This window comes from Agelaius tricolor, unplaced genomic scaffold (assembly GCF_023055355.1).
Source record: "Agelaius tricolor isolate 1412-34295 unplaced genomic scaffold, bAgeTri1.0.p SCAF_32, whole genome shotgun sequence".
NCBI lineage: Eukaryota > Metazoa > Chordata > Aves > Passeriformes > Icteridae > Agelaius > Agelaius tricolor.
This window is the reverse complement of record NW_027269292.1, coordinates 2,643,946-2,670,333: the sequence shown is the minus strand read 5'-3', so window position 1 is coordinate 2,670,333 and position 26,388 is coordinate 2,643,946. Positions and strand designations below refer to the sequence as shown.

Below are 26,388 nucleotides of genomic sequence, written 5' to 3'. Positions count from 1 at the left end.
TGAGCACGTTAAGAAAAGCACAGGATGGCCAAGAGAGACAGTGCTTCACAAAAGAGAGCCAGCAATTTTCTCCAGTACAGCAGGGAGAGACAAGCACAGCCTTTCAGCAGCTGAGTTCCATCACCTCTGCTGGTGCCACAGCCCAACTCCTCTGTCTTTTCAGCAACGGTTTGTACTTGAGTCATAACCCCTGTTACACACTATCACATCAAAATACAAACTGCATCCTCATCTGCTAAGGCACAAAGGTCCCAGTGTGATGGAAATTCAGATTTAAGCACCATCCCAGAGGACATGTTGACATATGATCATTGCAAAGTCATTTAAAAATCACCAATAACCCAAATAGTTCTAGTTATATATCTGGGACAGTCTTCAATTTACTGGTCATATGCATCCAAAAAGCAGTTGGCTCTCAGGACAAATTTCATCCTGAGTTACGCAAGCCACGAGAGTCCCTGCTGCACTGCATGTGTCAAAAGGCATTTAGGGTGGAGTGACACACCCCAGATCCCAGTCTGCCATCAGAGATTCAAGACAACATTGAAACACGGGCCATCACGAACAGTGAACAGAGCAAGGCAAAACATCAAAGTCAGGGCCTTGAGACTGTAATGCTGAAGAAAATGTGTCAGCCAAGACAACCTGAGCAGATCAGAGCCTGCTGCCAGACTACAGGAGCTGGCTGATGTACTCCCTTGGTGCTCCCATGAGATGTATTTCCTCTTTGTGACAGTCCTCCTTGTCACTCCCCAATTCTCTTGCAATCTCTTTCCAACTCTGCTACCACCCCAGTTAGCCTCTGTCTGCCTCCAAACCCACTTTTCCCCCCCGACGATCAGAGCAAGGCAACAATCACCTCCCAGGAGTTCTGAGCTTTAATTCCTGACTGCAAAATGACCGAAGGGTCTTGTGTCTCACCAGCCCAGTGAGAACAGCAAAACTTGCTAGAAACTATTACAGACTTTGTGGTACAAGGTGGGGATGATTCCTGCCCCCAGAGTAACACGTGATTTGCTTTCCCACTGTGTCTTTCTCGTGTACTAGCAAGTAACTGCTGTGCAAGTAGGTCAGTAGCACAGCACATTAGACTGAGGTGCTGAGATTTGGGAACAAAACTGCTCCCTGTCTCTCTGGTGAAGTCGTTTAGCATACACAGTAGGGAGCTTTCTTTGAGCCTGCTGTTATAAATCTGAATATCCAACATCTCATTGCTGGGAGGAATCTGGGAACAGGGAGCCTGAGAAGATAACACATGGGTACATTGCTCCATGGATTATTCATACAGTATCTTTGCTCTCATTCCCCAAATAGTCCCCAAATATCTGTGCCCACTGTGAGAAAAGCTACCTCACAGCCTCATGGGATGATACTCTAAAAGACATATACTACATTTAGAGACTATTGTCAGTCAAATGAAAGCTGTTTGGTAGAGTATAATCACTTGAAGACCATCAAAATGTTTTTGAAAGGAAAAAATTTGCCCTGCAAGGCTTGAACTGACTAGTGAAGTCTTTTCAAAACTCCCTTTCCTCTTCTGCCTTGCCCCAAGCCCAGCTGGAGGCAGAGATCTTACCACCTTAAACTCTGCTTTGTATTTTAAATAACATGCCATAGGCTTGGTTCCCTGGCTACCTTCACTATCTTTCACACAAGTGCAAAATGGTCACATTTTGTTAGCCCAAGGACACGAGGTGGCACTGGAGGTGCAGGCTGGGGGTGGGAGCAGCAGCTTCTCAGGAGTCAAACTCAAACCCACGAAACCCCTGTGGAAACACATCCCTGATCCACCTGCACGCCGTGGCTATGTCAGGGTGGGCTTTGCTGACATTCCCAGGCCGGCCCTGGTGGTTTCATCCGAGATGCTGCTGGGCAGCTAGGACAGGGCAAGGAACTGCGCTGGGCTGCTTGAGGGGACACCTCACCCTGGAGTGTCCCCAGCACATAACAAAAAGGCTCCATTTTTCCCGAGTAAGAAGCATCCAGCATTTCTCTGGGCTGACAGTGTCTGCCCCTCTACCAGCAGCATTTTCCCAGAGCACTGGACCCCTCTGTTGGGCAATGTGCCCACAGACACCAGCTCAGGACTGGCTGCCCACAGGGACCTGCCCATGGCGCACTCCCCCCCTCCACACAGATCTTGCAAAAAGCAGCCTGGAACCTAAGCTGCTCCTCACTTGTCATTCTTTTGACTCCAGCATTAAAATAAAGCCCAGAGAAGAAGCCAGCAGATCTGATGGCTCAAACTGAAGATTAAAAGAAAAAATTACCTCAGAGTGTGGGTCGAGCAGGCCCTGGGTGTGTCCTCCACCATCGCACCTCACGCAGAGCCTGTTCCGCCTGCTCGGGACGTGGGGAGTCCTGGCCTGAGCCCACATCAGGCTGAGGGTCCCCTGGTCTGTACAGCTGGCACCTGTGACAGGTCCTGGCTCCCAGTCACAGCCAGAGGTGTCCCAGCACTGTCCCGGTCCCTCATGAAGGGACAAAGCCTGCGGTGCTGCTCCCAGGATGGCCCCCCCAGGAGCCTCGGCCTCTCCAGGGGCCGCCCATGGCAGAGTTTTCCCTCAGGACTCTCCCGGGGAAGCTGCTGCCTTTGGCTGAGGTGTGAAAGTCCCCTCAGCACGTGCCCTGGGGTGGGCACTGCTGGCCATGCCAGGCCAGGCTGCCCCGGCCCCGGCTCCCCCAGGACACAGCTCCAGGCTGTGCCCTCCCCACAAACAGCTCACTGCTCCTCAGGGAGTGAGTGCTCATTAGCTACTGTGGGTCAGTAAATAATTGTATTTAAGTCACATAAAAAAGCTGCAAACAGCTCCCAGCTGGAGCTCCCATCAATTGAGAAGGGCAGCACTGTTGGTGGAAACATTAATGGGTTGGTCCTGTGAAGCTTGGGTTTCCACAACTGTGGATGTCAGGTAAGGCATGTACTGAGCAAACATCTTCCCTGGTGCCATCTGTGTAACTTATGCAAAGTGAATGAAGCTGGTGTTTGGGCAGGTGAGAACAGAACTGGGCAATCTTTCTTTAAATGAAGCACAGAAATAGAGGTGGAGCAGGGAGGAAGGTAAGGAGAGACATTGAGGTAAGGAGAGCCACCCACCACAGACAATGCTTTAGTCATGCAGGGAAAGCAAATAATTTATTTACACATCTGATTGTACATAACAGCTACCTGAAGGATCCACATCAGCAAGGACAGCTTTATTGTCCCCAAAAAGTATTTCAAGAAAATACAGAGAAAATAGTGTAATGGCACATTGCAACAGTACTGACATCACTTCACTGATGTTATAAATTACAGAATGAGATTAAAAATAGTCATATGCCACTTTTGCTGGCTGCTTTTTTTCAGTAACAATGGAGCAAGTGAACTTTGCTCATTTTCATACCAAGCAGCCTTTGAAATAAAAAAAAAACAAACCACCTCCTTGCTTCTAAGGCAGCTTTTTTTCTGTGAAATGGGTGTCAAATTCAGTAAAAAAAAAATTGCTCTGTGAGAATGGAACATATTCTTTTATAGATAAAAACTTTGGTTTTTGAAAGATTTAGGGGATATTGATGATTTTTTCCTCGAGACTTACCACAGTTTATTATCTCACTGTCTGGGGGCTGGTGAGTGGGGTATTGATAAACAACAAGGTTTGAGAGAGGGAACAATTTGAGGATCTCGTCAGATGAGCAGGGTCAACACTCCAGAAATGAAACCACCAGCTCAAGAAGAGGTTGGAGGGAGGGAAGGACACTTCTAGGACCAGGGCCCTCGCTGCCAGTTACAGATGTCCAGGTTCACAATGCATCTACACAGCTTCCCAAATGCTGTGGGAGAATGCTGTGCTACAAACCCCAAGGGAAGGAGTTTGTTCAGCATCTGCCAAAATGTGAAGAGCAAGACACCCAGTCTCTCACATCTGCAAGAGGAATGCAGACCCAGGGTCTGTCCTTAGGAAATGCTGCCACAGAAGCCAGGCAGGGAAGACAAGGAGTAACTAAAACATTTTAGGCACTCTAAGATGGAGAGTCTATCAATTGGTAATGCTATTTCTTTTTCTATTTCAATGGTCAAAGTAAATCACTTGCCTGATCCCACAAAAATAATCCCAGAATGGAAGTTAACCTGAAATGGGCAATGTGTTCAAATGAGGTTTTGGTCTGGTGCCCATTTCAAGTATAAAAGGAAGCAAATTTGCTTTAATGGAAATAAAAACTATAATCACCAAGTCAGGACTGTAACATTTAATTAAGTGTTTTATTATTTTGAATTAACTTAAGCCAACAAGTGGATAGAATTGGTCTCAAAACAATACTAAAACAATAAATCTGCAGAGTGTGTGTGACATTGCCTTACAAGAGACCAACCACCTGACACAACATTCCTAAAAGAAGACAAAGAACTGCTAATTATGTTAAATTTCATTTGCTACGTAATTTAGACCATGACCTAGTGCTTCTAAAAAAACCTGTACAAAATGAATATTTTTTACATCTCAGAGGCACATGAATACAAATCTGATCTATTTTATATATACACATGTACATTACAAGAAACCAGATGATTAAAGAAGTGTATATAAAAAGTGTCCAAAACCAGATGATAAAATGTGAAAATAAAATGTATCCTCACAACAGAGAAGTAAAAGGCACAAGTACTAAAATATGTAACCATGCAAAAAAAGTGACTAGTCTGTGCAACAGAGAAAAACAAATGGCTCTCACAACTGATTTTACAGTAATTCTGAAAATGTCTCGGCATTTAAATATATATCAGTGCAACATTTACTGCCCTGTAGTGTACTGAAGTGTTCACAGGATACTAAATTCTTGGTTCTCCTTCTGATGTCCTTTCTCCAAAGCCAGAATAATTTAGCTATGGATAAGGTGCTAAATAAATCAGGGCTGATGCTGGGGAGTGCGAGTTCATCACTGGGAGGAGGAGTGTCTGCAGCCCCCTGACCCCTGCACAGATGTGTCCCCCAGAACAGTCACCTGCCACCCCTCACTGGGGCACAGCAGCTCTGAGGGGTTTCCAGGGTGTCACTGTGCCCAGAGCAGTGACAGCCAAGCTGACAGCTCAGGTGTCACAGCCACTCCACTCACAGCACCTCCATTCCAGGGCTAGGTGTCCAAATTACACTGCAGAAGCCCATGTTTGTTAATGTTTTCATTAGGTTTAAAGTCAAGTAAAACCAGATCTCTCTAACAGTATGTTTGACCAGGTACTGCTTTTGCAGTTGAACAAAAGCTGCAGACTGAAGCCAGCAGGCTGAAGCCCGGGGTGCAGAGAACAGCAGAGCCCTGGCAGCTGGCTCCACACTGTGGCAAACTGGGGTAGCGTGGCCCTGCCTGCAGATTCTGCCTGCAGATCCTCAGGGGCTGCTGCTGTCACCTCTGTGATGTGCTGGCCTCGCTGAGCTGCAGGCCTGAGCCTCCAGAGTGTGCAGTGGGACACCTGCACAGAACCGAGGCACATCCCAGGGATCCCTCACCTGGATCACCTTCAGCTTTACTCACCTCACCTGCCTGTATATCATGAGAACCAGCTACAGTTTTGTCATGTACACGGGACACAACCAGTTTTCACAACCACAAAAAAAGGCAAGGACAGGACTGGCCTGGTATAAAGACAGGACTGAAATTCTTGCCTTGGTAGCTAAAGCCACACTAAAGCCAAGAATATTGAATTTGTCCCTCCCATCTGCTGAAAGTGCTGCCCCAAGGCACACAGACACCTGATGGGGACAAGACCAAGAATGGAAATGTCAACAGAACGCTGAGGAAGAGACCCAGAAAGAAACAACTCTCTTGCACATCAGACCAATTCCCAGTGCATTATGCAGAATGACAGGATTCAGACCCAACACTGACTGCAATCTTCATCAAACTCTAAAGCTACATGCAGAGTTTCATTAACTAGAAACCCATGCATGATTTACCAACAAATTGCTCCTAGGACCAATATTTTGAATTCAAAAATACTGAAATGCAAAGGAACAAAATGTCAGAACTGTGGTACTATGTCCTTTAAAACCAACCAGTCATGACTTTTTGGCAATGTTTCTTGAGTAACAAATGACTTGACAAGAATATGAGCATTGCTGCTTACACCAGGAGCTGCTCAGTTAAAGTCTGAGTCAAGTTTTCACTTAAATCAGTATAAGCCAAGCCACTGATTTGGCAAGTGTTTGATCAGCTGCTACTTCCTTCCTTCCTTGGAAAAAAATCCTTCAGATCACACCATACAGCATTTGTTTTAAGAGAAAACCACTGCCATTAAAGAATGTAAAAAAAGCATTCTTTTATTTGTAAATTCTAGTTCTTAGGCTCATCACATGTCACAGGAACTGTGATGCACAGACCAGTGAGCAGTGCCTCATGTAGCAGCCCACAATATGTGTTTATATATCAGCTTCCAAGCCCTCATTTACAAACCAGATTAGGGAGCCTAAATACTGCCCTAGATCCTCTCTGGAGAGCAATGCAGTTCTACCAAAGTAAATGGAGCATTGCTGCACTCAGACAGCAAAATATTTGTTGATACACATCTTTGAGAATTAATAATGCTGTGTTCAACTCCCTACAGAGCTGGCTGAGAAATATCTGAATTTTTCCCAAAGACCGTGAAAGGAAAGTTGGCAACAAAAGTTCATTGGATGCTGGGTTTCTTTGAAACTTCCTACATATTTGCATATTTAAAATTCCTTAAAAATAGATGGGATAGTTACAATTCATCAATGTTGCACTTCAAGAAAAATTCTTTAACAGCTTCAGTCTTAAATAGAAGCTATTCAAAATGCTGAAAAATTTTCTTTTGATGTCAAAGCAGTTTTGAATCAGCATCATTCTGAAATCAGAACTAGGCAGCAGCTGAAGACTGAAGTCTGGAGGGAAGCAGCCAACACCAGAAAAATCTTGAGAGACTGCATTTCAGGTACTCTTTAAGTGCAAGTTTTGAAAGAGGTAATTTTTCTGCAGTACCTTGCGTGGGATTAGCCTGACCAAGGGCAGCTTCTAGCCAAAAGCCAGTCTTATTTTCCACTGTCCAGAAATACCTGTAGTGGTTTGCAACAGGTTTGACCAGAATATCATTTAGCTTTTCAGAATCTAAGGTCAAGATACAATACCTGGGATTATGTTTGCACCCCCAAGGGTTAAAGAGAACCATGGGTTTGACACAGGAGTGTTTACTGCATCTGTGTATTGCTAGAGAGATGACAGCACATTTCTGTGTCTGAAGTGAGTTACCCAGGGAAGGGAGGCCCTTGTTCCACCAACAGTAACACTAACAGAGGCAGGCTGTACGTTCCTGGCCAGCCTGGGAATACAAAGGATGTCCACAGCAAAGAAGTAAGAAATTTATCAGAGAACAGACAGCAGAGTTAGTGTCTCCCCATTTGTAACATCTCCTGTCTGTTCTGCCAGTGTCTGTCTGACACTTATCAAAATATGCACTCTCTGCAACACTGGTATCAGATTACTCTTCTCCCTGCCCCAGTGAGCCACCAAGTGATCCTTTATTACCAAATTACCTGCCTGTCATAAAACACAATGACTTCTTTTCTGGGATAAAAGGGTTCTCCAGGGCTTGAGCTGCAAGATGAGTTGCTCTAATGTCTGTACTTACTCAGTCTAAGAATGCAATTGCTAATTAGTATTTTTAGAGGTGGATACCTTAGAGGAAAATATATTTGCCAGTGAAATCCTCTCCCACCTCCAACTCACATTATTTGTCAAACATAGTAAGTATCTGGATATGATTTCCACAGTAACAGATGGCAGTACCACACTGAGGGCCCCACAGGAGCAGAAGGATACCTCCTTTACACAATAAAACACAGCTACAAACACCACCAACATGGTGGTAAGACATCTCTTCAAATGCAAACACTGGAGCAAGGAAGAGTTTCTAAATACTTACACAGCTGGGTACAGAACTGAACAAGAAGTCCTGCAAGATTTAAGAAATTTCCACTGCTGAGTACCCTTGGCTAGAGCATTCCTTTTGGGATATCAGCCAGATTTGGTGACTACATGTCACTACTAGTGACTGTTCACCTCCTACATATAATTATCTGCACAAAAACTTGGCTCTCACTATAATAATGTCTTCTGTTCAAGTCCATGGGCTTTGCTTTCAGTGCAACAGTCCTCAACACTTCCACCCTAATGGGACTGGGTTTTACATTACTGAAATTTTGAAGCCAAGTCCAGCTTACTTAAAAATAATTAGGGGAAAACATTCAGTCACCAGCCTAAGCTGCAAGAGCTTCACTCTAACTGAAATGCTCTGCATGAGAGCAGGACAGCAGTGCAACACAGCTCCAGAATCAGGGCTGCTGGGTCACCCAGCCCTGCTGGTCACAGCAAGTTTGCAACAGCCCCCTGACACTGGGGAAGAGTTCTCTGTGGCCTACAAAGAGTGAAGTCTCTGGCAGAACCCACAAACAGCACCAGGCAGAGGGAAATGCCATCACCAAAGTGCAAGTGAGGAGTCCTGCAGGCAGGAAGCACCGAGCTGGCTGAACTGCTTCTCTCCCACCTTCTGGGCAGCACATCCAGAAGCAGCAGCAGGTGGGAAAGGTGGATGTGTGGGGTTTCCATGGGGTTCCACCTACTTCTAAACAAACAGAAGCTGCTGCAGTGTTACATCTTACACCATTCCCAGGTGGCAAAGGAGTGGTCTTTAAATCCTTTCCTCCAGATTACCCCAGAGCCTCAGGAACCCAGCCCTGTGACATGGCAGACTGAACCAGACTGTCCCATTTCTCCCAGAGCACTGCACACCTGTGTACACTGGGGTGTTGTGTCTCAGTCATTCCTCTGGTTCCTCTCTCTTTCCATTACTTTACACCTGCCTATGCAGATACATAGAAACAAACTGTTTTTATTTTCTTGCCTTCAAGAAAGCCTGATTTCAGCACGCCCCCTGCTTCCCATCACTCCAGTAACACATCACTGAAGGCAAGAGCACAGAGATTGCAGAAAAAAAATTATATATATTTACATCCCGAACTGAATACAGTTTTATGTATTCAAATTCAGGAAAAATGCATCACATATACACACCAAGATACATCAAGAGAATACTAGGGGCAAGACACTGCCAACAGCAAGAAATACACAGAAAAGCACAGTCATTGCTACTGTAACATTCTCCTGGGGAGTGTATTTAATAGAGGAAACATCTCTATGCACTGGGGAAAGCCAAATACTCTGGCTAATTTTTTCTGTGCCAGTTGGTGTGAATCAAACGTGTGAAAGTTTTACTTTAAAAAAAAAAGTGCATGGAATAAAATTTGTTTTTAGCATTCAACTACCCAAACAATTCCATAAGCTCCTTATATAAGCTACATTATTAATTAAAAATGTCCTAGCCCTACAGTATAGATCCAGCTCTGGAGAACACAGGCACATGTTGAAGTCATCCCTATTTAAGGCAGCATTTAAGCATACACTCAACTTTAAAGCTTAATGTTCTGTCCCACTGACGTCCATGAGCAGATGCAGCACACACCTAAAGTCAAGCACCTGCACAACTGCTCATCTAAACTGGGATGTACTCCCTACTCAGAGCTTTAGATATGCATGTGTGTGCTCAGTCTGGCCTGGCAACTCCTGCAAGATGAAGCTCTTTTTCTTTTTCCTGTCCTATAGGTAGAAGCCACTCTGTCCCAGACTGTCCTCCACTGCTGTGCCAGGAAGCAGCTGTTCCTCTGCACAGCCTGCCCAGAAAATGCCATTCTCAAAGGAGTGCAGCTGTCTGGGGTGAGAAAGCAACTCAGCACATCATGTGGAGGGCTGGTCCTCCTCCTCCCCCTAAGGTGAGATATTTCATGCAAATATTTTCTTGTTCTGTTTCTTTTTTTTTGGTAAGAACTGGAATGTGTTCCTTCAGTGAAATCTTTAAAAGCAGGGTGAGGGAAAGGGGCAGAATCCCAGAATTCATTTTAATGGCCCATAATATACCCCTGAAAATAGGGGAACAGATTTGAAACATCTTTGCCTCAATGCTACAGGGACCCTGACATAAAAAAACACACATGCACACACACTAGAGAGCAGGCTCAGAGCATCCGAAAGCAAGTTCCAAAGTGATCTTACATGAAAAACACTTTGTGCTGACAGTGGCAAACAAATGGATGGTGATTTTTTATAAATAGCAAAAATTCTGCAGTATCTTCCTTTCCTTCCCATTTACTTTGTGTATTTTCCCAAATTTTGTGGGTTTTTGTTGTGTTTTTGTGGGGTTTTTTGTTTGTTTGTTTTTTTTGTTTTGGTTTTTTTTTTTTTTAATCTGATGTGTGGTTTAAGTACTAAAACTAAATCAAATAGGAAACTACAGTCAGCACCAGTCAGGAACTGAACCTGGGTATGTAAATTGGTTTGTGGTACCCAAATTCCTGGAAGAACAAAGAAAACAATTCTTGCTCCTAAAGTTAGGGCCACATCCATATGTTTCCATTGTCTATTTTTACCTTTACAACTAGAGGTAGAGTCATTTTGTCCAGTATCTAAAACAGCATGATCCAGTTATATTGTTATTACATTAATATACAGTATCCATCTCATCACAGATATTGAAAGTGCATGGAGAAAGTCTAACCAAGCCAATTCAATGACAAATAACAGTGTACCAAACATCATATAAACACACCCACGCACCCACACTCACACCTAGTGTGTATTATATCATTTATAGATTCATTTACAGTATCAGAGTGCTGCTTAGATCCAGTGGCATGTGCAGAAATATCAGGCAGTTGCTGCTTTTCCTTCTCATATTCTCTTCAATTCTTTATTTCCAAGATAGATGGATTGTGGTCCAGGATTGCCAAAATTATCTTGTCCATATACTGTCGCAATCTGTAATTTATCTCTTCCTGTTCTTTGAGGGCTTCCATGAGCTAAAACACAACATTTCCAAGTTACTCCTGAAATATTCTCAGTACTTTATGTAACAGCCTGAAATTGAGACAGGTGAGAGACCAGTGCCTGCTCAGGATCACCAATTCCTTTTGTGACAGGTTTTCTAACTCCAGCTCCTCCCTGTATCTGTACTAGAAACAATTCTGTATGTTACAGATCTGCTATCAAAGAAAGTGGTGAACAGTCATCTCCAGGGATCTTCTGGCAGGTCGTTTGAAACAAGTTCCCCATCTAACGTGCCAAACCATCCTGCATCCATACCACTGCTTCATCTCAGAGCAAGAGCTTCATGATACTCAATTTTTTTCATTACTACTGAAATCTAAAGGTGTTTGCATGAAAGACTGCTGAACCGAACAAATATTTCAGTGTTTTGCACCAGGAAAAATATGTGCTTCCTCTGGAACTCCTCTGGATTTCTTTGAGAGATGTGCATACTCTCTCTCAAAAAAATCCCCAAAACAACCACTACATACTCCACAAGAACAACCCACTTGCTACTCAATATTCTGTATTAAATACATGTGTTTCACCAGATTTTTGGGCTGCAAAAGGCCCCTCAACCTCTCTAAAGATGAAGACTGGTTTGCTTTTCATCTCTGAATGTTTAATGCCAAACTGAAAAAACTGCCAAGGCATGTCAGAGCTCCAGATCCTCCTAAAGCTCATGTTATTTGCCTGTCCATTTTCATAAGACTTCACAGAAGTCCCACCCTGAATCTGCAGATTGTTACCTTTGTTCTGATCATACAGGAGAATGGCACAAGGGGAACAGTTTATGCAGGTCTGTGAGGTTTTGCTGAGTCTGGGCCACAGCTTTCAGGCACTTTCCTCCTTTAAAGGGGGAGTGCTGGATACTCCCCACAGGAGCCAGAGCCACGAGATTGAAAGGGACAAAGTTAGATTTTTCTTGACAATAGCAAAAGCCAGTTTGCTTTTACCTAATTACAGCTCTCCAAGTAAACAACCTTTTTTCACAGTGCTCTGGTTCAGAAAGAAATTAAGTTCTCAAATATGTAATTCAAGGGCCTTCACTTCAAGGGCCTGCCCAGGAGCTAAGGCTGACAGGTCAGTCCAGTACAGACTGGGTAAAAAGGACTTTTCTGTCTCACAACTTTTCTTGATGAAGAAATGGGAAGTTCTGTCTGGAAGAGATAGAGAATCAAGGACAAACAATTCCTTTGATCTCCTTCACCACTAACCTGTCTTCTTCCCTGGGAGCTCTCATGTATCCATTGTCCTGATCTCACAATCTGTCCTGGAGCTCAGAGGAAGCTTCACCAGCTGCACTCAGCCCACATACAAATGGGTTCCCCAGAATATTTTTCAAAGCATTACCAAGCTATTATTTGCACAGAAGTTACTTTCTCCAAGAATTCAGCTCTGCTACAGGGAATATATAGCTCAAATATATAAGTAAGAGCTTGTTAGTGAAGTAACATGAACTAAATCTAGAACAGAAAGTAAAAATTAAACTAACTAGCAATGACCATTTTTGTATGAAATTAATGTCATACTCTCACATTACTCTGCAAGATACAAAATGTTAGAACTGCAAAACAGTTCACTGAGATCTTAATAATTCAATTTTTTTTGACAGAAAAATGGGAGAGTTATAAGGATACCAAAACAGTGTGAGATTTAAGGCAATCTTCTAACACCCTTGAACTCTTAGCAGAGCAAAATTTTCTGTCGTTCATTTGTCAGCTTCAGAGAGTTCAACCTTGACAGTTAATTACATTGAAAATTGCATATTTGGAAGTAGTACCTGATTAGAAAAGCACATTACCTCATCTCTCGATGCAGAATCGATTTCAGCAGCCAGTGACTGGGCCTTTGTTTGCGTTGCAAAGAGGTTTTTAGCTTCATAAAGACTGAGGCTTAGAATCTGTCCATTCAGATCATCATTTTGGTCACGAAGTTTCTGATTCTCCTATTTAAGGATGAAAAGACATTGTTTTTTAAGTTATTTTTACAAGGTTTCATTAAAAAAATATTTTAACATCACAGGTAGCTTGGATGACATACAGTGAGGCTGCAGCTGACAGCAACTCTCACCTCCAGTGACAAGGCCTCCCTGCCTGAGTTTTCCTGGGGCATAATTTATATCACCAGTGCAAAGAAGTCCTGCACAGATGCAATGAGGCTCTTGTGCTTGTGTGAGAAAGGGGGGGACAAAATCTAAAGGCAGAGTGCTTGGGCTTGCATTTTTCAAGGTATTCCTGTGCATTTGATGTGGATTGAGAGGCCCTTCCCTGCTCACCTGCTTCAGCCGTTTTATTTCATGCTCCATTTCCACCTCTCTGGTTTTGGCATTGAATTCACTCAGGCTGGAGGAAGAGCTTCTGCCACGTCCAGGACGCTCACATTCCAGCTTGTACAGCTGCAGGTGCTCCAGCTCCTTCCGCAGGTCTTCGATGAGCTGTGGGCAGCAAACAGGCCCTGTCTGTGCAGCCCTCCCTGCAAACAGCCCCCTCTGTACTCCAGCAAAAGCACTCCCTGAGCCTGGCTGAGGCCAGTCCTACTACAGCCTCTTCCTCTTCCTTTGCAAGCACAGGTCCCCTAAACTGCCCCAGAGCTGGCAATGGCTGTGATTGCTAAGCTTCATGCATAAGTTCCCTTACAAACAGAGGGAAATGTTAGGGCACACAGTTCTCCAAGAGCTGTAGGCCCTTTGGGTCAGGGATTGGCACTTCTTAAGTATTCTTGCAGCATTCATTGCTCTGTGGGCACCTTTCCCACAGAAACACAATCCAGCAACAGCTTCACTGGATATGGTGCTCTCAGTGCTCATCCTGCCCATTCCTTCTCCCCAGGGCTTCCATGCAGGTGATATGAGACTGCCTGGTCTTACATCCCTCTTCACACTTACCTCCTGTGTGGCTTCCCTCTCCTTGTTGAATTCCAGCCTGTTCTGCCGCAGCTTGTCCATCATCCTCTTGTACAAATCCATCTCATCCTTCAGTCGCAGACTCGTGTCCTCCAGCCTGTCTGACATGCGCTGCCTCTCCTGGAACCAACAGGGAACTTCAGAACAGGATGGCAAGAGCAGGACACAGCTCAGCTTCACAACAGGAACCTACAGACACAGCTGGCCATAAACTGCCTTGTGTCTCAGGATGTTCCTGCCCCTACAGGTGACCAATGTTCCAATTCCATCAATAATTTGGTTTATGGAAGGAAAATTTAAGAAGCTGGGCCAAGCACTGCAAGAGTTTGCTCTTACATAAACTGCTGTTAAATTGCTTGAGGACTCAGGAGTTTTGTTACCTCATCCAATCTCTCTGTTTGGGATTTCAGCCGTGTGACAGTGCTTTTCAGATCACCATTTTCTTCTTCCAGTTGCTGAACCCTGTGTTAATAACAAAAGTCTTACAGCAAATACCTCTTCAAGAAGGTAGACATCTACAATAGTGTGCTCTAAAAAGCCATCTCACTTGAACTTGATAGAAAGGCCAAATAGAGAAAATCTTTCTAATCATAGCACTTCTTAACATGCATTTTTGCTTGTTCAGTTCTAAGGCCCAAAATGCTACCCTGACCCTCAGGTTCTTGTGCTCCTAACAACAGGTAGCTGAAGAAATCTAATTTGGAAAAAACAAACGCAGGCACAAACATTTGCTAGAACTCATCACAATTCCCTCCTTGAAAGTGTGCCAAATATCCAGTTAAGCTGTCTACATGGGCCATGTGGATTAAAGCATTAATGTAAAGCATCCTCCAAGCTTTTGGGCATTAGACATGTGACTGCAGAGCTACTCTTCAGAGCTGCAAACGTGCCACCATCTGTGCACTGTTGCTGGTGAACAGCCTACATTTACAAGCAAAGTAAAAACGAAGAAAAGAAGACCTTTTGCCCTGTTCAGGGCAGTACCAAGATGTTTGTTACCTTGTATTTAGCAGTTCAATTTCAGTGCCTTTCTCTTTTTCATACTTGCTGTAAGCTTCTCTGTGTCTCTTTATCTCTTCTTCCAGAGTCTGTTCTGCTGATGTTTCTTGGTCTTTCAATAATTCCTCTAGTTCATGAACTCTAAGGAAATCAGATCTCATTTCAGTAACAGCTTCAGAAGCAAATTCATTGCCTCTCTCTTTCCTGCCTACTCCTTGTTTCATTCTAATTCACCATCTATTTTGGCATTTAACATCTCCCAGTATCTCTCATATTTACCAATAAACACAGAATTAAGTAGCATCAGTTCATCTAGTATTCTTTCAGTCTCATGAAGCTGGGACGAAGACCCAGCCTTCTACTCTTGCTACAAGGAAGGAAAAAACCCCAACCTTCAGGGGTAACCTCTCTTACAGCAGAAGCATTTTCTCTGTACAAGTCAGTAACATCTCTGTCAAAAACATTTGTCTGCAGGCCTCTTCTTGCTGAAAATTCAGCAAGGCAGCCCTATTCCACCTGGACTTCTCAGATGAAGCCTTATTTCATATGTCAGCATTAAGGAAGAAGACTTGGCCATACTCTAGAGGTAGAAATATTCCTTCCCCACAACTGTGCTGGTTGTGGGGAAGGAATATTTGTGCTGAAGAGACCTGGCTCTGTGCTTTGTTACCTGTGAACCAGCTGGGTGTTCTCTTGTTTCAGTTTGCTCTTCAGGTCACCATTTGTCAGGCTATCGTTCTCCAGTTCTGTCACCTTCTTCTCTAGGTAGGTGACCTGGAAGGACAAGCAAAACAGATTGAGTTTGAGTCTCTCTTCAAACACTCCCTCACTGTTCTAACTGGCATTTAGCTACTCTACCATTTTAAAAGGGGACATATTTCTCTGCAAAGCCAGCAGCAAAATTAAGCTCCTCAATTCTGAGTTCTCCAGACCCTGCATGTTCCTTGAAGGTGATCACTGCAAATACACCATAAAGAAGTCCTAACACAATGCCTAGAGCTGTGCTTGCTCAATTCTTGCATTAAGCCTGAAAAGTTGTAATAGTAATGGAACATGAAGGACATTTTGAAATAAGCTACTTCAGGTCATGGGTAATTCTGAGCAAGATCTTGATCCCCTGATGCTGGGCTGCAGCAGGATTTGGCTGGGTACATTACTCACAGGGCACAGAGATTCTCACCTTTTCAGTGATATCATTATCACAGGAGTCTATACTGTCTCTGAACAAGTCTTCTGTGCTGCCATTACTGCTGCTGAAGTTACTGTTGTGGAAGAGTTGTCTGAAAGATCAGAAGGATCATTACTTTGCTTGATGAGGAAGGAGGACAAAGAGTCTGGCTTCAGACTTTGAACACCCATGGTAAAATCTGTGCAATCATTTCAGTTACAATTACAACTGTTTAAGCCCAAGCCTTACAAGAGACTGGTAGCGAAATGAAGTCATACTGAGCACAGTCAATGACATTAGTTCTATGGAATGAGTTCTTTGTTGCTTTTGATAGGATCTGCCACCAGCATTAACATAGTTTTAAAAATACTTAAGTCTTATTCACACTATGCACTGAATTGTATTTGCCTTATTACAAATTTAAAATAAGGTCACCACTGCACATTGGTTGGTACAGTTAAGCTAGAAAATTTCATACCGTAAGAACTTAAAAAAAACAGAAAAAAAGAAATATCAAGCAGTTCCCACTGCAGAATAGTGTCAGAATATGCAACACTGGAGATTATCTAAAATGTCTTTGAACCTTACAGCCCTCCCCAGACCAGGGCTGGTTCACTCAGTCAAAGGAAGATGATAATTCTGTATGTCCTTTTTAAAGGGCTGCTCTTGCTTTCCTCCATATTTTGGCAACAGCAGCAATGCCCACATTATGAGGGTTAAAGAAGCAGCAGCTGGACTGATAAAATAGCAGTACAAAGGAATACATTTGGCAGAAAAGGAAGCAAAAACTATCTATATTTTTAACAGAGCTGTTTCCAGTTCAGGGGCCTGTTCCAAAAGTAACAGGGGCAACATTCATACCCAAACACAGGCCCCTTCCCTTAAAAACTTATTTTGGTACATTTTTGTTTTTCTAAAATTATTCCTACTTTTGTCTCCCACTCCCACTTATGGAATTGTTATGGCTGATTCCGCAAATATTCATACAAAACTTGAAGATTCTTACCTTCCAAACGCTGTGCTTGATATTTTCCTGTTAGGGCTACATGGATACAGAAGGAATGATATAGGAATTTAACACTTATTTGCTTCAATTTCAATTGCACAATGAAATATAATGGACTTTTTTAGCCTACTCAAAAGATGATTCTGTGAACAATATTCTTTAACAACTGAATCAAAAGCTGCAATTACTAAGAACACAAAGATGAGTGAAGCCACAAATTACTGTGATCATTAATAAGTCAATTTGTAGATACTGTTACATGTAGCAGAGATTTGTCAGTGTAAATCAGAGCGAAACTAACATTAGAAACACCACAAAGGGACACCAAGTTAGTGATGGACATTTATTCTGGATTTCCAGTTTTTAGATGATTTTATGAACAGTTAGTTTATCCTTCCCCATAATGCTTCCCAGTTCAGCACAGGAAGTGAGGTCTTTCTATTTTTACAGTTCCCTTGTGCAGCCAGAGACTGGTGCTATCTAAATGAAGACCCCTTTGCTGCAGACAGCACTGGAACCAGATCAAAAATATCCTGCTGCATCTCTTGGTAAGAGGATGTCATAGCTCTGTGTGCACAGACACAGCTCTTGGTCAGGCATATCCAGCCTCCCTCAGAAAATTCCCAAAGCCCTGGCTGGCCGTGGTCTGGATGTTGGCAGACCCTTGCAGGGCAGGAACATTGTTCATGGCAGGTTCCACCCTGCTGTGCACAGTGAAGAGCAGCAGGGCAGTGCTGCATCCCAGGGATTACACTGACAGGCAGGACTCGCATCCAGTTCTAGGGGGAGCTAAAATCCCACCAAATAATTCCCTTCAAAAACTCTAGGTGATTGTTAGAAGCACTTTTTAAGTGCTCAGCACAGCTTAAGAGTGATCGAGTGGCAGAGAGAGAAATGTAAGGAAAAGGCTGAAATTGCAAAGAACTCTAAAAATAACTTCTGCCACAGGATTTATCATTTTTTCCAAGTTCTGTTGACATCACAAAAAAAATCCCAGAGAAGCCAAGTACCTCTGCTGACCAGTAGCTTTAGGAGAGGTGTATGTAAGGTTATGTGCATTAGCCAAGGATCTGGAGATCCCTCCTTCCCACCTGGAGAAAGCAGGAGCTAACTGTAGATCTGCACTAAGCAGCACAGCAGATCCCACTTCCTGGGAAAAATTCCTTGAAATATCACTCTCACTCTGCAATCAAAGAGCTCATTGGTTAAAATATTTGAGTTTAGCAATGATGTCTGCACCTTAAATCAGAAAAAATATTTAAGAGCTGATGAAGAACAGCATTTTGGTTTGGGCTAAATATCCAAGTCTAAATTTCTTACTGTTTTGTAAGAACAACGCACGTGTAAGATGAAATGGGATACAGAAGGGAGAGGGCTTGCTCTCCCTCTCCTCCTGCTATAAGCCAGTCCCATGTCAAGGGGGCATTGCCAAAAGCAGTGCAATGGGCTGCTTACCTGTTTGCTTTCAAGTTTTTCAGCCTGGCTTCCAAATCGTTGAGGAGATTTATCTTTTTGCAGCACTGTGAGCAGTAAACATCCAGTAACTCGCTGTTATAAACATGTCTCATTTTTCGGGGGGTTTGGCCAGCACTGTTTGCAGGAAAGGAGAGATGTTACTGGCTGTAGTAACCAACCCACAACAGGTTTTCCTTGTGTCTGTGTGTCAGAATCACAGATGAGGGACTTGAAGAACCATCTCTAACCACAGTCATCTATGTCAGAGCTGATGATGGCCAGTGCTACTCTTAGGGCAAGTCCACCAGTCTGAGCTGAGGCCTTCCAGAGGATGTGGATGTCTCTGGGTGGCAGTGGAAAGAATCAGTTTGGGTGACCAAAAGAAAAGCAAAAGGTACATGTGGTCCACTGTGATGCACATAGCAAAGGGAGCTACGTGAGTATATTCAACCTCAGCAATGTCCCCCTCTCATCTTGCCCATCTTCCCACTAGAGCCTGGCATGCAACCTGAAGAGTCTTCTCTCCAAAAGAAAGGCAGGAAGATGAAAAACAGAGTGGTCTGGTAGGAAGTCACATGAACCCCCTCAGATGGTAGGATGATAGGAACCCTAGAATGAGGAGGAAGGGAGAAGTGGACCCAGGTCTATAGAGGAGATAGCAGTACCTCTTGGCATGATAAAGAGAAAATAAACTCAAATAAAAGACAGCAATCATGGCATGATGTGCACTGAGCCCCAGGAATGAGAATGGAAAGTGCTGCATAAACCTGAGGAAAGAGGGGATGAAAGACAGGAGCCATCACCATGAAGGGGCAGTGGAGAGGGGTCTGGCTCTGCATGCATGAGAGACATGGCCAGGCAGGATTGCAGAAATGCTGCAAACACGGGGAGCACAGGGGGGCTGCATGCAGAACAGAAGGATGCAGTGAGCTTGTCCTGTGTCAGCAATGAAGACAAGACCTCCGTGTGCTATTGATCCAAGCAGACTAATCCTAGAGAATCTTCCTTCAGCTCTTCCCAGCCCTGCTCACCCATTCCCTTGCCTGGGGGAAGGACTGCACAATCTGGACCTGCCTTGGCCACAAGATGTAAGAGCTGCAGAGACCGAGGATACATGCAGGAGGCAAGGGCACTGCTGTGGATTTGTAGCACCTAACAGACAGCAGCTCCTTGCTTATGTTTCCCAAGACATTCCGAGTCAATAGGATGCTTGTTTCAAATAACCCCCTGAACATATTGCAGCAGTTCCCCTCACAGATTAGTGCTAAGGATTTGTAGTATCAGAATGCTAAACAGAAACAGCTCTCTCTTGTAAGTCTTCACTATACCAGAGTGGGTACATAATGTGAAGTTGGTTTTCCTTGCAGCAAATCCCTTCCAATACTAGCCCTGAACTGTGGAATTATTGTCTGCAATAGAAAGAAATCTCTACAAGTGAAATAGACCATTTATTTCAACAGAACCCAACAGAGGTTACCAGAAACAACATATTTGCTATAGCTCTTATTATTTCATGCAGTCTGTCAATTAAAAGGCAGGAAATGAACTCATCATATTTTGCTTATAAGGTAAGTCTACCTAACCAGTGTAAACTCTGCTATGGTCAGAGAAGAATAAAAATGAAAAATTGTTTGTTAATGAATAAGGAGCAACCTGGAAGATACAGATGAGCCAAGGTCAGAGTAGGCGTTGGTTCTGGTCTCATCATCAGGACATGGGCTACTGGGAGTAAAATCCACATCATCTCCTTCCCCATAGTCTTCAAACTGTTCTTCATTACTGATCAGGGAGGCGGTGGAATAAGTGGAGAGGTCAGATGCTGCAGAAGGGTTGTGAGGACTTGACCTGAAACAAGAGGTCAAAACATCTCGAAGGCCGACTTTGATAGCACCTCACCTCATATGGAACTTCCACCTTCACAGGCTGTCCCCTCTTTGAAGCTGTAACCCACTTCTGTGCTAAAGCCCTGAAGTGCTCAATGTACCTGATGTGCAGCTGACAGAGTGCCTTGAGAGACAAGAGCATGAGAATCTATGAACAAGGTCCCTATGTGACAAGTTTGGATCAACACAAACCATTTTGCTTTAAAGAGCACACTTTGATGATCCTCAGCCACCACGTCCATGTGAAGACCACATGGGGATTTCTGCTCTGAATGCAGGAACCATGCAGACAGCTCTGAAATGCATGGGATAGTGAGAGGAACATGTATAAGACAGAGGCTGTCACTTTATTCCATAATAGAGAGTTTCCCAGTAATCCAGATATACCCTCTCCCACACCCCAGGAATTTCAGCCACTCTCCTCTGTGTGGTCAGAAAGAAACCTCTGCTCACCACTTACCAGAGTCACTAAAGCTACTGATGTGACTAATGGAGGCTGGGTTCCTGCCCCTCCTTCCATCAGGACAAATTCTGTCTTGCAGAGGATATATGGACCACAAGAAAAGGCTGTCTAACTACCAGAAAAGTACCTAAAATGATGTTAAATGGGTAGGGAGTGGCAGGACCCTGTGACTTCAGAGAAAGAGAGCACATAAACAGATCAGCAGAGTCAGGCACCACAGGAAAGCAGCTGGCAGAGCAGTTTTGAGCGCATCAAATCTAATAAAACAGAGCAAGGTGGCTGCAGAGGGTGCACAGGGTTCGCCTGCCCAGACTCCAGACTGCCCTGTGCAGTGCACCTGCAGAGTGCAGGTGTTTTACACAGGTTTACTCAGCTCCCACCTTGATGAGGCAGTCAGACAAGCCAGTAAATTCACAAAAAAGTTCTTACAAACTTCTCCCTCCAGAAAACGCACCTGGAAAACCTGAAATGGACGCTCAATTGTGAGGCCCTGGCATTGCCCAGCTGTTCCCTCTCCAGCAGAATCCAAAGCCTCTGCAGTACAGACCAAGCACTAATGGAATCTGCTGGCACTTTATGCAGATCAGGTTAAGATTTTCTCTCCCTCTGCTTCAGCGCACGGTGCTTGTATCTCCAGCTCCACCAGCTGAGCCATGGGACAGCAGCTCCCAGGTGACATTGTTCTCCAGCAGCTCAACAATATTTCCCCCTAAACTTCTTCTGAGTCTACCTTGAGCCTCTCAACCTCTCTACAGGGAGAGTCCTCTTCCTGTAATACTCCACTTTGAGCTGTAAACAAGAGATGCACCAGTGTTCCTTTGGTGGATGGTGCAAGCGTCATTTGCATATCCCTTCCCTCCAAAAGCAATTAGTAGAAGAGGAAGCCTGCCAACATTTCAGATGTATGCTCTTTTGTTTCTCCTGTTTTGATGAGATCCATTTATAACCTGCAACTCATTTATCTAACTCACATTAACAGAAATTAGGGCAAGTCAAGCCAGGCACACTATTGAAGGATAAAGATAGGAATACTCATACAAGAAATAGATGAAACTTATCTAACAAGGCTCCTTGGCTGAGGGATTAGTGAGAAGCTCAACATATCACACTAACATTTATTCATGAAGTGTGCCACAGACATACTGTGTATTGGTAAGTTTTTGGGAGATCCTACAATCCTACTGCTGTTTGCATCTCAACTGCAGTTACACCAAGTGAGTTTGGGAAGAAGCTCCTTGTAACACTTCCTCCAGCATTAGAGGAAGTGACTGATTTTCCTCATTCTAACACTTTCTGAAGGGAACTTTCAAGTGTTTGGGGCTTTTTTTTTTTTTTTTGGGGTTTTTTTGTTTGTTTGTTTTCAAAGGTAATCTCCTGTTCTTCTCCAGAGCAAGATTTCGGAGGCCTGATACACCTGATAGCAACCCACCTGCTTCTTCAGCAAGCAGCAAAGTAAATCTCTCTATTGCCCAAAGTAAATAGCTCTATTTCCTCTTTTAACACAAATGCATGAAGCTTCTCATGTTTTTTCTCCCCAACAGATTTACCAAAGCTGAGGAGGTCTCAGAGGATAAATCAAGGTCTATCTGAGCAGAGTAGCTCTTGGTAGCTCCTGCCTGGCCTAGAAGGAGGGTACAGGAGGCACAATGCCTTGCCACCCTCTTCACAAGAGCCTGACTGGCAAAGCTGAGAAGAAAAACATTTCAAATACAGCATGGGAAAAAGTCAGTCACCAGAAGGATGGGGCTTTGGAGAACTGGGAATGGCAAGCAGAGGAGACAAGCTTGATAAAGAGCTGATGGAAACTGTAATTATCTTGATAAAGTCTCTGAGGTTGCTTGGGCAGATGGGAGAAGGCCAAAACTCAGCTAGCTGAGAAATTCAGGAGGAGGGCAGGAATGAGGCAGCGCAGGGAGCACCCGAGGAGGCCCAGGAGAGAGAAGAAAGGCTGCCTTAGCAACAAACAAAGCTCAAGAAGCACAAATCAAGATGACAGGCCCAAAATAGGGAAGACAAGGCAGAGGCTTACAAAGCAAGCCCAGCTGAGCTCTGTCTGGTGGTGACTACATTAATTCAATTCAAAGCAGGATTAAGCCAAATTAGGTTCTTTTCCCCCACAACCATCTTTAACCAGCACTCCCAGGTACACACCTGGGAAGAGTCAAGTTAGGGTTACAGAGACACTGGTGTTAACAGCAAACTATGGTTACACACACATATGCCAGGACACCCCGTGTTAAACACAATTTACTGTTGCACAATAAAGGTTATGGAAAATTAGAAACACAAAGAATTAACTTGGTACATGAAGTAGCAAAGCAAATCAGCAGAGCCCACAATACCAGGCACACAACTAGATGTACAAAAGACTGCAGCAGTATTCCCAATACTGAACTGCTTTGCAGAAAGTATTGTTTTAATTCCAGCATATAAAGCTTATGGCAGCAGAGAAGAATCTATGTTTTGGGGGATGTTATTGCAGTGATCTGTTCTGGGGAGACCCAATGCTTTGACTTCAACACACAACATGCAAGTCCTGTGAGTGCTCACAGAACGTGCCAGAAGGAGCCAGGACCAAGACTATCTAAGCCATTTAGAGGACCTGGACCTCCATCCCCCTTATGCTGTAAACGGATGTTAAGTTTCTAAATCCATCAGCCATCCTCAGCCTCCCCCAGGAGGGATTAGCCACATAAAGGCTCCTTCCCCCCTGGCACCACTCACTTGTCCCCGGGCAGGAAGAGGCCACCGAGCCCGCCGTCCTTGTCCTCGCTCCGACACACGTCCGAGGCCTCGGAGCTCTGGGCGCTCTCGATGGCACTGTCCATGTCAGACTCATGGTGAACCTCCTGCTGGGCCAGAGTCATCCCCTCCTCATCAGGAAACAGCTCTGACTCGCTGTAGGTGCTTTCGCTGTCCAAGTAGGCGCAGTCCTGGATTTCACCGCCCTGGCACAAGGAAAATCAGGAGTCAGTGCAGATCAACCCTGAAGGCAGTTCAGCAGACACAGGAGAAGCAACAAGACAGTCTCTGGATGCCCTGGTAAGCAAGAATGATACTGAATAAAAGCCATGAAACAAAAAGCTGACCTTCTTTACAAAGCCGGCTCCTGCAAGCCAATAAAGTAGCCTGTACCTTCCAGAGGGGCTCATGTACTGCCTCTGACTTCACAGGAGAGAAGGATACAACACCCAGCTCTAAAATGCAGTCAGTTTTACCCTAATTCACCACATTAAATAATATGTAATAAAATGCACTTGAAGTAATAAATATCCTCAAAGTTTTATAAAAAATTTAGGCATCTTTTGAGAGATGGCAATATATTAGTCACCAAGAGTTAGTCCTCTAATTAATATTACAGATTAAATGAAAGCAAATCAGATTAGCCCTGATCTGCTTATCAGTTTACCCTGTCTTTGAGGATGGACAAAAATTTGTAAGATGAAAAATTAATTAAAGGCATTAAATTGTTTAGAGGAGGTCTTGGTGATAATCAAAGATATATGAGAGCAGAAAAAAAAGGGCAAAATCATCTCTTCCTGCTTCCTGGAGCCACACGTCTTGATTAAGCATCAACTAAAATAAGACATCATTCTCATTACTGCAGCTCCTTGCTCTTGCTGTTTGCCCTCTCCCTCCCCTTCCTGCCCCACAAATACTAAGAATAGCCAAGACAAGCTGGGTTCTATTTGCTTGTCCCTGAGGCACAAATAAAAATTCTTAATTGAAAAAATAAAGGCTAAGATTTTACTCTATCCTTTGATAAGCAGCCACACAATGCAGCTTTGACAATTCCCATCCAGCATGACACAAATAACTCAGAGCTACAGAGCAAGTCCTGACTCAGAGCTCTACTCCAAAGCTCATCTGGAAGCTCCACAGGCAGCCTGACCATTGAGCTACTGCTATCAAGTGAAGCTTTTAGAGCTGAGTTCATTGGCACAAGGAATGGAGCATTTCATTCATGGATATACCTCGTGTTTAGGCACAACTGTCATCCCAGCCAGGAATCCCAAGGCACTGCCACTACCACCAGCACTCCCTGCCCTGCTGGTGAGCACATTTGACACTGGCCCAGTGACACCACTCAGCTCCAAGTCCATCCCCACAGCCTTTGGACACTCTTCTGCTGGAGCCAAGGAGGCTCAAACCCACTTTTACAGAACCAGTGATGTTCTGTGTTGATGACACCGATTGTCTTTTCCACTTCAACAGGAAAAGAGTCAGGCAGCAGCTGCAGCTTTTCAAGATTTGCAGAAACTCCTGTTAGAAATGCAGGTCTCACCATCCACCTTTTTCCTGAAATACCAATTTATATAACTCTGAAATCTCCTAGCATATGGAGGCTGAAGAAATTCCAAACAACCCCACCTGCTCAAATCTCATTAACTAATGAATACCCCAGCAGGGAAAAGGACAGCACTGCCTGCTGTGTTTGAAACTCCAGGTACACTCTCAGAGCAGACACCTGGATGCTTTTCTAGCTGAGCTTTCAACAAGCCTTTCAGATTAACAAGCACTGGCAGTGAAACACCTGGCACTATTAAAAAAGCCTTTTCCCACTTTTCTGTGTCAGGTTTATTATGCCTGAAACTTTCCTGAGGTATTGCTTCAAGAGGTGTCCCAAAGGATTTATCCTTGGTCTATACCACACAGTACTTATTGAAGCCACGCTGCCTCGTGCAATCAGATTTACAGTTCTGAGCCCCAGCCCCTCATCCCCAGCCAGCCCGGGTCTGGCAGGTCAGACACCAGCCCTGGAACCTGCCCTGCCTTAGCCCCGGGTTCTTCAGCACACCTGACCTGCACCCTCCCAAAGCCAGCAGGGACAACGCCACTGCTGCTCTTTGCAAATTACCTTGGGAGCTACAAATAGCAGTAAATCCTTTTTAGTAGGTGTTGAAAAAGCAAAGATTGCAAAGAGCAATTACAATGTTTCAGAAGTACTCAGAAGTGTTTATTTATCTAACATTTGCCCGAAGTTTCCTCCCCCACGCTGAGCCCCACAGGCACAGACATTATTTTCTTAGCAAATTTAATGCAATAAAGCCTGACTGCTATTATGGAATTGCACCAGCTGGTAAAAGTCTGATCCAGGAGGGAAAGAGAGGGGCAAGCAGTACACAGTGGATCCCTGAAGCTCCCAATAAGCACCTCTTTTTCAGAGATCTTGGAGAAGTCTCTGCTTAAGCAAGTTTTTACAGCAGGAAAATCTCTCCGGTATTAAACAAATTAACACAAGAAAGTAAAGGTCAAGAAGATCACGAAAGACTCCCTTTTTGCTCCCTGTAGGTAACACCACACATTGGCTTGTTCTAATAATAGCAGCTGAGGTGCTCTCTGAAGAGTCCATTAGCAATTAAATGTGCAGTGTCATCTCTATGGGCTGAGGGCTCACTTTGTCCCATTCTGGCAACCTTCACAGCTTACTTGTATGGGAGAGCTGATCTACACCTACAGCACACACTCCACTGTCCCCAGCCTGCTCAGTGCCACAGATTCTTTTCTAAAGTGTTATTCCTCTATTCCTGCACTTTAAAGCCTCCTGGGGAAAAAAAAAATGCATATGTGTATATAAATGTGTGTGTATATTTATATCTATATCTA

At 44.1% G+C, this 26,388-nt stretch overlaps 1 protein-coding gene across 6 annotated transcripts in view; it reads right to left on the bottom strand.

Moving 5' to 3' along the window:
• Positions 1-3,109: 3,109 nt before the first annotated feature.
• The window catches only part of RAB11FIP4 (RAB11 family interacting protein 4), a 121,234-nt gene continuing 97,955 nt past the window's right edge, over positions 3,110-26,388 (bottom strand). For 4 of the 6 annotated variants that reach the window (XM_071451248.1, XM_071451252.1, XM_071451254.1 and 1 more), the window contains 12 exons: positions 23,506-23,729; positions 20,089-20,280; positions 18,436-18,570; positions 16,981-17,016; positions 15,987-16,086; positions 15,477-15,580; positions 14,807-14,947; positions 14,188-14,269; positions 13,790-13,927; positions 13,181-13,339; positions 12,707-12,850; positions 3,110-10,895 (listed from right to left, as the gene is read on the bottom strand). In XM_071451248.1, coding sequence (XP_071307349.1) covers positions 10,779-10,895; positions 12,707-12,850; positions 13,181-13,339; positions 13,790-13,927; positions 14,188-14,269; positions 14,807-14,947; positions 15,477-15,580; positions 15,987-16,086; positions 16,981-17,016; positions 18,436-18,570; positions 20,089-20,280; positions 23,506-23,729 — 1,572 coding nt within the window. In that variant the 3' untranslated portion in view covers positions 3,110-10,778. The remainder of the gene's footprint in view (positions 10,896-12,706; positions 12,851-13,180; positions 13,340-13,789; positions 13,928-14,187; positions 14,270-14,806; positions 14,948-15,476; positions 15,581-15,986; positions 16,087-16,980; positions 17,017-18,435; positions 18,571-20,088; positions 20,281-23,505; positions 23,730-26,388) is intronic. The other 2 variants (XM_071451249.1, XM_071451250.1) reach the window with 2 other exon arrangements.